This window comes from Morus notabilis, unplaced genomic scaffold (assembly GCF_000414095.1).
Source record: "Morus notabilis unplaced genomic scaffold, ASM41409v2 Scaffold292, whole genome shotgun sequence".
In the NCBI taxonomy this organism is placed as follows: domain Eukaryota; kingdom Viridiplantae; phylum Streptophyta; class Magnoliopsida; order Rosales; family Moraceae; genus Morus; species Morus notabilis.
In genome coordinates this window covers 78235-89427 of record NW_010361625.1, presented here as the reverse complement: position 1 = coordinate 89427, position 11193 = coordinate 78235, and the positions used below count along the sequence as shown (strand labels likewise).

Below are 11193 nucleotides of genomic sequence, written 5' to 3'. Positions count from 1 at the left end.
TGTAACTAAAAGTTAATAATTTAAATAGTAAACAGAATATTAATAAATTATGTATATACTAATTATTTTTCTTAACACACTAATTAATTACTTATAATCTAATAAATATGAGGACATTACTAACATAATAATTACTTATAATTAATTATTAATTACTATTTTTTAATTATTTAACATATTAATTTATTATATATTTTTTAATTATAAAATTACTCATTAATGATAATTTATCCATTATTATTATATTATTAATATATTAATTTTTATTTGCTAAATAATTATTAGTTATTAATTACTTAGTATATTAATTTAAGATTATTATTTACATGTATTCAAAACAAACATAAATATAATCAAACACGATTTTATTTTTTTATCATACTCAAACTAATCTCCTAAAAGACCACAAAACGTAATTTTAGAATCGGTTCGACAATAATTTTTAAAACAATTTTATTTTTATTTTTGTAACAAAAGTAAAATTATTTTAAAATATTACTAAAGAGGCCCTAGGTGACCGCACTTAATCATCTATTTTTATTGATTTCAATAAAAACTCTTATAAAAGTGCTTAAATAGGTCAAATTTAAAATTTAAAGGATAAAGTAAAAATTTTAAATTTAAGAACAAACGACCCTAAAATAAAGGCACTAATAATGAGATTAATCTTTTTTTTTTTAACATCTTATCTCGGTTTAAGTTGATTTTGAAAAAAAAAAAAAAAAAGAAAAAAAAAAAGGAAAAGAAGAAGAGAAAGAAAACACTAGAGCCCGATCTCGAGCCGTCGACTGTCACCCTGCGCGATCCCTCGTTCGCTCAGTTTTTCTGCCGTCGCGAGTCCATTTCAACCCACCTGTTTACCAAGCTCCTCCATGGTTGGTTTTCTGTTTGTATTATTATTATTGTTGTTGTTGGTAATTTCTGTTCGTAATTGTTGTTTGAAGCTGAGATTTTTGTGGCGGAAAGATCGAGGAGATGCCAGCGTTTCTGTTAGAATCGTTTATTTCCATTTTCATTCTATGATGATGGGTCGGGATTTCGTAGATTTTACAAATCTTAAAAGGGTTGCTTTGGATTGTAAATCTCAGCTCGTTGGTTAATAATGGTTATTTTGGGTTATAATTTGCTAAATAGTTTTGCCTTCTGAAGATAAGATTGAGACAGTCGTATTAGTATTTGAGTTGAGTTATGTCTTTGGAATATGTTTGATTGTTGAAAATTGCTATTCTGATTTTTGGTTGATATTGGTGAAAATTGCTGTGTTGATTAGTTTGTGTGTAGCTTCTTGTGATTTTTTTGTTGATTATCTTACTATGTTTGAACGATTGATGTTAGTTTGATTATTGGATATCTGCTATAAATCGGGTTGTGTGATTAGTGTGAATTAGTTGCTTATGTCTAGCCTTGATTAGACAAAATGCCTTGGTTCCCGATTCGGCCTTTTAAAACTACAACCAAGTTTATTGGTTTGGTTTTAGAATGGGTTAGCCTTAGACATGAAGGTTTTCATGAAGATATGAAAAAAAATTTCAGACGGAAGGATGTGTATTGAAGTGTTCTGCAATGGGTTTTCGTCGGAATTCTTGAATTGTTTCTAATCTTTATAACAAACACGTTTGCCTCGATTAGAAAAAACGCATCGGTTCCCAATTCTGCCTTTAAAACTGTGACTAGGTTAATTGGTTTGGTTTTAGAATGGGTTAGCCTTAGTCATGAAGGTGCTAATGAATATGTGAATTATTTTTTCCAGAGGAAAGATGTGTATTGAGTTTCCAAAATGGGGTTTTTTCTATGGTGGAAAATCTTTTTAAATAACAAACACGTTAACGTGTGTTGTTATGCAAATTCTTTGCTAAATTGACTCTAATTTGCAATATCTTCATTCTTCAATAGGCAAGCTCTTATAGAGGAAAATCTAGAAGGGACAAGCCTAGACCACGCTTAACTGAACAGAAGAAGCAGGAGATTAAGGAAGCTTTTGAGTTATTTGACACTGATGGCTCAGGTATTGGTTTTATTTATTGTCATGTTTCACTCGTTGCAATGTGTATCTGTGAATTTGAATATTGACTTTGGTTCTTTGATCTTGCTATTTAGGTACCATTGATGCCAAAGAGCTAAATGTTGCCATGAGGTATGAAGATTGTTTAACATTTTCTTAAGAGTCATTTTAGTTGCTTACTCTTGAATGTTTTTATATAACTGAAGCTGTGTTATATCAGGGCTCTTGGTTTTGAGATGACAGAAGAGGTAATTTCTTTTCCATGTTTTTATTTTTTGTTTACATGCGCATTATTTAAACTCGATTGATTTTGTGATAAAGATATGATTTATAGAAGGTTTAGTAAGAACAAGAATTAAAAATTTTCAATATTATATATGAAAGCTGTTCAAAAAAGTAACCTTTGTTTGAAACTAATCAAAATTGAATCATTTATGGCAAGAAAAAAGTTTGATTCATAGGGAGAAGAAGAGGCAAGAAACAAAAATATCATTTGATTCTTCGATCCTCAAGGAAAGAAATAGGCGTATAAGAACCTTCTTCTTTGTTGTGTATTTTCTTTTTATGTTTCTTTTATTTTTTTGACATTTTTTTGAATACTGTGGAAGCAAACAATTATTATCTGAATAAATCCAGTGTTTCAATTTAGTTATAGCCATTATGGTTACCCTCTTTTTTCTCATCTTACTTTTTCTTTGCTTAAAAATTTTATGCTGTTGCTAACATGCAGTTGTGTTGGTTCATTGCAGCAAATAAATCAAATGATTGCAGATGTTGACAAGGATGGAAGTGGTGCAATTGATTTCGAGGAATTTGTTCACATGATGACGGCCAAAATTGGAGAAAGAGACACTAAGGAGGAACTCATGAAGGCATTTCAGATCATCGACCAAGATAACAATGTGAGATTATATCCCTCTATCGGTTCTTTATTACCCCTGTCAATACCTAATCTCCATTCCGTTTGAGTTTAGGGGAAAATATCTCCTGCGGACATTAAGCGCATTGCAAAGGATCTGGGTGAGAACTTCACTGACGAAGAGATACATGAGATGGTCGAGGAAGCTGACCGAGACCGTGAGTCAGCCTATGTTCACTGCACTTTCCCCTTTTGTTTTGTTGTCTATATTTCGTGCGTTGCTAACGTTTACTTTATGTTCACTGCACTTTTCCCTTTTGTTTCGTTGTTTTTACCTGTTGCGTTGCCAGTATCTTCTTCCAATTTGTTTATGTTTCGCCATTCATATGCAATTTTGAGATATATCTGCTGCGCAATTTGATTCTGATTTTCGTATGTTATTAAATAGGAAGCTAATATGATATGTACTACCTAGTGCCGTTTATTGTCATCATGGTCTATCCAGTAAATTACTAATAACCATTTGGTTTGCAGGTTTGAATTGGTGTAGTTTTGAACAGTTATGGTTTAAACTGAAAATTTTGAATCTATGTGATTTAAATTGTAATTCGAACTGGCATTTGGAATAAAACATCACGTTAAAGAAAGTGGCATTGTAGTAAAGAATTGAGAAGTATACTGAACTTATCAATGGTTTCATCAACATAATGAAACCTTAATTAGTATAAATAATAAAGAGCATTGGTTATAGGAAGATAGAACTCACTATCTATATGAGTGATAAGACCTTAAATTGTAATTCGAACTGGCATTTGGAATAAAACATCACGTTAAAGAACTGGTGTTTGAATAGTGTGAGAATCGTAAGGCAACCAGAAATGAAATCATGGTTTTACCATACGAAATAGGTTCAAGTTTTACCTCTTTATGTTTTCATGATAATAAAAAATGGTATAATGTATTTATAGGTCGTGATTTTTCTTCTCTTGTTTATCTTAATATTTTAGATTTTTTTCTCCTGTATCCTTCGATGGATTATTTATTTTACTAATCATGGAAGAATGGCTGATAAACAGGCGATGGAGAGGTTAATGTTGAGGAGTTTATCAGGATGATGCGGAGAACAGCCTATGGGTATTAGAACTCTAGTATTCAATCTCTTCCTGGTGTTGGAAGCCTGATGAATTGCAGAATCTGTTTTCTGCTTTGTTTGTAGTATATAGTTGTTATATAAGCAGGAGGGGAGATTAAAGAATTTATGGTTTAAATACATTATGTTTTGGCCTGGATTTGAATATATATCATGTATCTTATTTTGACAGATGTGAAGTTGATTAAGCTGTTTATTTCATTTAGTATTTTGTATTATTTTGCATTATCAAGGAATTAGTTGAAGATTACTTACATGGTGCTTCACTGGAGTTCACCATTTGGCCAAAGTTAAACTACACTCACACACACATATATCATACTGTTGTTGGATCATCGCTTCTCATGCAGTGTCAATTCCGGACGGCACCGATGAGGACATTTTTGTAACTCGGATTTTACGAATCAAGTGGGTTTAAGTTTAAGTAAGGTTTCATAGCAAAAAGTTCAAGTAAGGTGCGAGTGTAATTGCTCTTATGATATATAGGGTTTTGGATTATTATCTCTTACATTTTAGTGTGATTCTCAAATTGTTCTCGAACTTTAAAAATTCATTTTGCTTTTTGAATTTGGACTTGTTCTCTATTAACTCCTATGTTGTAATTTATATTAAAAATATATAAAAAAATAATACAATCACGTAATTTTTTTATTTTGAATTTTATTAAAAACAAACATATAAAAATCAAATAGGCATACTTAACTTCCTATTTTTCCATTTAACTTCAACAAATTCTTATAAAAGTACTTAAATGGAACAAATTTAAAGTTAAGGGACAAAGTGAGAGTTTTTAAAGTTTAATTAGCAAAGTGGGGATGATTTCAAAGTTCAAAGGGCACCGGTGATATTAATTTTCTAAAGGGTATGTTTGTTTGACAGTATTAGAGTACTATATTGTATAATAGTACATTAATACAATATTTAGTTTGACTATCATATTATATGAACAAATACATATAATAAATTAATACAGTCTATGTTATATTATTAAATACGATTTATTTTTAATGTGTTATATTACATTATTTTATAATAAATTTATGATTCATGTTGAGATTAGATACGATTAAAAATTAGATTGAGTCGACAGAGTTACGACGGAACATATAATTGTTTAAAATTGAGATGGCATAATCTAAGTTTATATTTTTTTTTTATAAAATTACAATATCAAAAGTTGGAATATTCGGCGTTGAATCATTACTCTTTTAACTCATGATAACGCAAGTATGAACTATGAAAGATATTTTTTCTATTTCTTCCTACGTACGGGAAGGACCAAATGTTGGCTATCAATGGCATTCCTCTGTCGTCTCCTCCCCATTCTTAATCCTTCCTCGAGACTTTCTCGTCTCAGATACAGGCACTGCCATAACCATTCATCTGCAAACTCCAACAAGATCGTTGACTTTCTTTATCTGCTGAAGCTCTGTCGCTCTATCAAGGAATTGAATCCTCTCCACGCTCTTCTCATAGTATATGGTCTCGAAAGGAATGAGCTTCTGCTAAGAGAGTTTTTTGGGTCTTGTTTTCATCTGGGTGTTCCTTATTTAGCTCTCTGCGCGTTTAAACGAATCGAAAAGCCGAGCCTTAGCTTGCAGAACTTGATGATCAGATGCCTCTGCCACTGCGGTTTATACGACGACGTTTTACGTGTCTATCTCCATTGTCGGGTCTCGGGATGTTCTTCTAATGATTTCACGTTTCCGTCGGTGATTAAGGCCTGTGCGGCTCTGGGAGCAACAAGGACCGGACGAGAGATTCATTGTGTTGTTTTGAGAACTGGGTTTGAGAAGAATGTTGTTGTACAAACTGCTTTGATTGATCTTTATGCGAAATGCGGTTGTTTAAGGAATGCACGTAACGTGCTCGATAAAATACCTGAACCAGATTTGGTTTCTTGGAACGCATTGATTTCTGGTTATTCGCTGAATGGACTTGATTGGGAAGCGGTTGAGGCTTTCAGGAGGTTTTTTCTGATGGATTTTAAGCCAAATGTGAGCACTTTCGCTAGTATGATTCCTGTCTGTGCCCGTCTCAGATGGTTTAAAATTGGTAGATCCTTACATGGATTTGCTGTGAAATGTGGATATTTGGGGAATGATTTTCTCGTTCCCGCTCTCGTTTCGATGTATGCTGGTGACATGGACTTGTGTAGTGCTAGAAATTTGTTTGATTTCATGTTGCAGAAAAACGTTGCCACTTGGAATGCCATGATCTTTGCTTACACACAGATGAAAATGCCAGTTGAGGCCTTTGTTATGTTCCGAACAATGCTCCAAAAAGGCGTACAGCCTAACTTGATCACTTTTGTTTCTATCATTCCTTCTTGTGAGAATTTTGTTTTCAATAGCAAGTCTTTAGGTGAGTCTCTTCATGCCTCTGCAATTAGACATGGGTCTGGAAACCAACTTCCCGTGTCGGCAGCGCTTCTGTCGATGTATGCCAAGTTTGGCGATCTTGGTTCAGCAAATTATATTTTCTATCACATGCCTAATAGAGACCGACTGTCGTGGAACGCTTTGATTTCTGGGTATGTCTATAATGGCTTGTGGGAGTTAAGTTTGAGTGCATTTAGTGAAATGCAGTCCGCAGGATTTGATGCAGATGAAGTTTCCATTGTCAGCATTATCTCCGCATGCTCCAAACTGGACGCTTTTTGGCTTGGTAAATCCGTGCATACATTTACTTTAAGAAACGGTTTCGAGTCAAATCTCAACGTGTCAAATGCATTGTTGGCATTTTACGCTGGTTGTCATCAGCTTTTCTCATGTTTTAAGTTATTCCATGAAATGCCTATACGAAGCACTATTTCGTGGAATACTTTAATATCCTGCTGTGTGCACAATAGTGAACCGGAAAGGACAGCCACGGTTCTTCACCAGATGCAGAATGAGGGCCTAGAGCTGGATCCAGTGACCCTGATAAGCATACTCCCTATTTTTACTGAGAACAAGAAAATTGGACAAGGAATGGCTATTCATTGCTACACTGTGAAGTCCGGGTTTGCACTAGACATTTCTTTAGTCAATGCACTCATCAGCATGTATTGTAACTGTGGAGATCTTCATGCCGCGAAGTTTCTTTTTGAAGACATGCCTGAAAAGAGTTCGGTGTCATGGAATGCGATGATGACCGGCTTTCGGTGTCGGGGTTTACACAAGGATGTAATGATCTTGTTTGGTAGAATGTTAACTGAAGGAAAAAGGCCAAATCACATAACGCTTCTGAACTTATTGCCTGCATGCTGCAACCAATTACAAGGTAAGTCTATCCATGCTTTCGCAATTAGAACAGGAGTTGCACAAGAAACTCCCTTTGTTACGTCTCTGGTAATCATGTATGCTAGATTTGATAACATTAGATTGTGTCGCTTACTGTTTCAAATGGGGAAAAAAGAGGACATCTCTTTGTGGAATGCCCTCATGTCCGTTCATACACAAATGAAGAATCCCAGAAAGGCAATTGCCTTGTTCCCCAATTTGCTTCAAATTGGATTAGAACCTGACAATTTTACGGTTCTAAGCTTAATTGCTGCCTGCATTCAACTAAATAGCCTCAAGCTTGCCGATTCTACGATGGCTTACTCGATATGTAAGGGATTTGACAAAGAAATAGCAATCAACAATGCCCTTATAGATTTGTATGCAAGATGTGGAAACATTTCAACTGCAAGAAAGCTATTCAATCGTTTGAAAGAAAAGGATGATGTCTCCTGGAGTGTGATGATTAATGGGCACGGTTTAAATGGGGACGGTAAAGCTGCTTTTGATCTTTTCCAACAGATGAAACTTTCAGGGTTAAAACCAGATAGGATTATCTATTCAACTCTTTTATCAGCCTGCAGCCACTCTGGCTTAGCTGAGGAAGGCCGCAGGGTCTTCAACTCCATGGTGGAGAGCGGGATATCGCCTGGAGTGGAGCACTACGCTTGCTTGGTTGACCTTCTTGCAAGAACAGGCAACTTGAGAGAGGCTTATGACGTTGTTAAAGAACTACTACCCTGCAAATCATCCACAAGCCTACTTGAGTCTCTTTTGGGTGCTTGTAGCATCTATTGCAACGTCGAACTCGGAGAAAAAATTAGTAGAACGCTCTTCAATTTGGACCCAGAAAACCCGAGAGCATATGTGATGCTCCACAATATCTATGCAGCTGCTGGGAGGTGGGCAGATGCTGAGAGAGTGAGGTCCGAGATCGGAACAAGACGATTAAGAAAAGTACCTGCTTTTAGTCTTTTTGTTGGGGATGGAGTTAATCAATAGGAATTTTTTTTTTAGTACTAATCAAATACCAGTTTCTCCAATCAGCACACTCTAGTTCGTACTCGGAGGCATAACATACCATATAAAGGAACTTACAATTCCTACCTGCTAATAACAATTGAAAGTTGTAAATGAACTCGATTTAAGAGTATGAAGTTATAAACAACACAAATAACTTTTAAATTGATATTGTATTCAATTAATGCATTGGTCTTCTGGTCTACACAAATTTGCTTTACAACTAAGTTTTTTTAGGACGGTTAATAGTTTATTTTTTACAATAAACTAGTGGAGTTAAACACGGATCTCAATCGTATCTCAACAATGCTAAGAGGCACTATTGATTTTCAGCATCACACGGTAATAAATAGTAGGTCAGGACCAACAATTTAAATCCACTTTTTGTTAAAAGAAAATTACAGATTTTACTTTTTTAAGTACTTAACTTACTAAAAATATTTATTTTAAAAAATTATACTTCTTAATTAGTTTTAGTCTAAAAGACAAAAATATATAGGCTAACGTAAGGTAAAAATAAAAAAATAACTTTATTTCAAGAAGTATTTTTTAAAATTACCCTTTTGTTAGTTGTAGGACTTGAAGCCAAGATTCACCTCAAAAAAAAAAAAAAAAAAAAAAAAAAAAAAAAAAAAAAAAACTTTTAAGCAATATAGCTTTTTAATTGCGGTTTGACTAGTTTATGAAAAAGAGCTTATTAATTTAGCTTTTAAATTTGTTGGGTTCAATAAGCCAAAAACTTTTATTCTCACAAAAAGTAATGTATTATTAATGGAATTTTAAAATCGTTATTCACAAATTAAAACAATTAAAATGTAAATAGAAAAGTTTTTCATAAACACAAAAGAGGAGGTAACTTGTTCTAAAAGAATTTATTTAGGTGACTTGTTCTAAAAGAATTTATTTAAAAAAAAAAAAGAAAAAAAAAAACGATCAATGTGGTCATTTAGATACGTCGAAAAACAATTTTTGGATTAAGCTCCAGTTTGATAATGCTGTAGATTTAAAAAAAATTGTTATTAATTGTGCTGATAAAAAAAAAGATGTTGTCATAAAAAGTAGCTAAATGTTTGGTAACTATAATTATATAAGTGTTGATGGTTCTAAAAACAGTGTAATAACATTTGGTAAATTGTGGGGTTTAATTGTTGTGGGTAGTTAAGATAACCAAAATACACACGGTATGAAATTTAAATATGTATAATTTTGTTTGTTATTAAAAAATATTTGTTTAAATTAAAAAAAAAACACACAATTTGTTCATGAATTTGGGGACATTAAGTTTATAATAATTAATATTTCTTCATTCACAATATGTTGTTACAATAAAAATGAGTATCAGTGAGTAATCAACATTAGTGACCATTAGTGAGTAATCAAGAGAGATAGAGAAGAGAGAGAAACAGAGAGAGAGTGCGAAGAGAGAGAGGGGGAGACTGAGAGAACAAAGAGAGAAACGGAGAGAGACACCACAAAGAGAGAGAGAGAGAGAGAGAGGTGATGAGTCTCATAAATTTTGGGTATAGAATTTTTAGATTTCAAGAGAGATAATATAAGTATTAGAAAGTTTCATTAATTGGAAGTAAGGAGATTGCCGCATAATGTAAAATCTAAAATTACTTTTAGACTACTTCTGATTTTAGCTATAAATTTTTTATAAATTATTTAAAAATAACTTTTTATGATTTTTATCAAATACAAATTTTAATTATGAATGATTAAAGAATTAATTTTAAACTCTACAAATACTACCAAATTGAGCCTAAGTAAATCAAAAGCTGGTTATTTTAAAAGCCACCCATTTCAAATGAGGTTACTATTTTGGAGACCCACATTGACCTTATGTTGCCCATATTGACGTCACTATCTCTATGGTACAACTGAATTTTTTTTTTGGTGCCATTTAGGGCTGTTCATGGGTTGGGTTGGTGCGGGGTAGGATTTTTTTTTCTCCGCCCCAAAGGGTGTGGGTTGCACATATTTTGTCCCAACGATGTTAGAAAAATTTCACAACCCAACGATGTTCGGGTTGGGTTAGGACGGTGCGGGGTGGGTTGGGTGGTCGGTTTCAACATTCAAAGAATCAAAAACTTAAAGTTCAATATAATATTCAAACTTCATCATTAAATAGAAATAGCAACCATGTTTATCAGCACATCTAACATCAAACATGAAGCAAAATAGCCCATCCAACATCAAATACAAAGCAAACATAAATTAGTCTACACTTATAAATTAGTCTTAACATAAAATAAATAGCTTAAGCAAAGCAAACATAGAGGCTTAAATCTTAATTCAAATCAATCCAAAGCAAGCATTGCAACATCAACCATCTTTATCAATCCACACTCATAGGCTCCTCAATGGTTGTAGTAGAACATAAAGTTGAGTTATCTACAAGAGAAATGAAAATAGCTTAAGTAATAATTTGGATAGTTTAGAGTTCATATAATAAAATAGATTAAGATACATATAAATTATTGTCTTACCTAGATTTTCATAAGTCTCCAAGTCATCCAAATAGTCTCTTACTTGCATAGAATCATGTGTAGACTTCAACCAATTTTGAGTACAAACAAGAGCCTCCACCATCTTAGGATTCAAAGAACTCCTAAATGGATCCAGAATGCGACCACCAGTACTAAAAGCTGACTCGGAAGCAACTGTGGAGACTTGGACAGCAAGTACGTCACGGGCAATTTGAGACAAAACCTTGAACTTCTTACTATTATCTTTCCACCATTCTAAAATATCAAAATCAGGGGTTAAAGGGTTCACATTCTCATCAACTAGATACCTGTCCAGGTCATTTTTCTCCATATAACCCCCTCGTTGCTTCAAGAATTGACTTAACAACTCATTGACCGCTTGAACAGGTCGTTCTTTGGGAGTATTTGCT

At 33.4% G+C, this 11193-nt stretch overlaps 2 protein-coding genes across 2 annotated transcripts; both read left to right on the top strand.

Moving 5' to 3' along the window:
- The first annotated feature begins 700 nt into the window (after positions 1 to 700).
- Positions 701 to 4212, top strand: LOC21386273 (probable calcium-binding protein CML20). Its single transcript, XM_024166980.1, has 7 exons — positions 701 to 875; positions 1894 to 2005; positions 2098 to 2134; positions 2223 to 2250; positions 2752 to 2904; positions 2977 to 3079; positions 3938 to 4212. Exons 1-7 carry the CDS (start codon positions 873 to 875, stop codon positions 4000 to 4002), a joined length of 501 nt encoding a protein of 166 aa, XP_024022748.1. The 5' UTR covers positions 701 to 872; the 3' UTR covers positions 4003 to 4212.
- Positions 4213 to 5282: 1070 nt separating this feature from the next.
- Positions 5283 to 8321, top strand: LOC21386272 (pentatricopeptide repeat-containing protein At5g27110). Its single transcript, XM_010100161.2, has one exon. The coding sequence runs from the start codon at positions 5307 to 5309 to the stop codon at positions 8274 to 8276; it is 2970 nt and encodes a 989-aa protein (XP_010098463.1). The 5' UTR covers positions 5283 to 5306; the 3' UTR covers positions 8277 to 8321.
- Positions 8322 to 11193: the final 2872 nt, after the last annotated feature.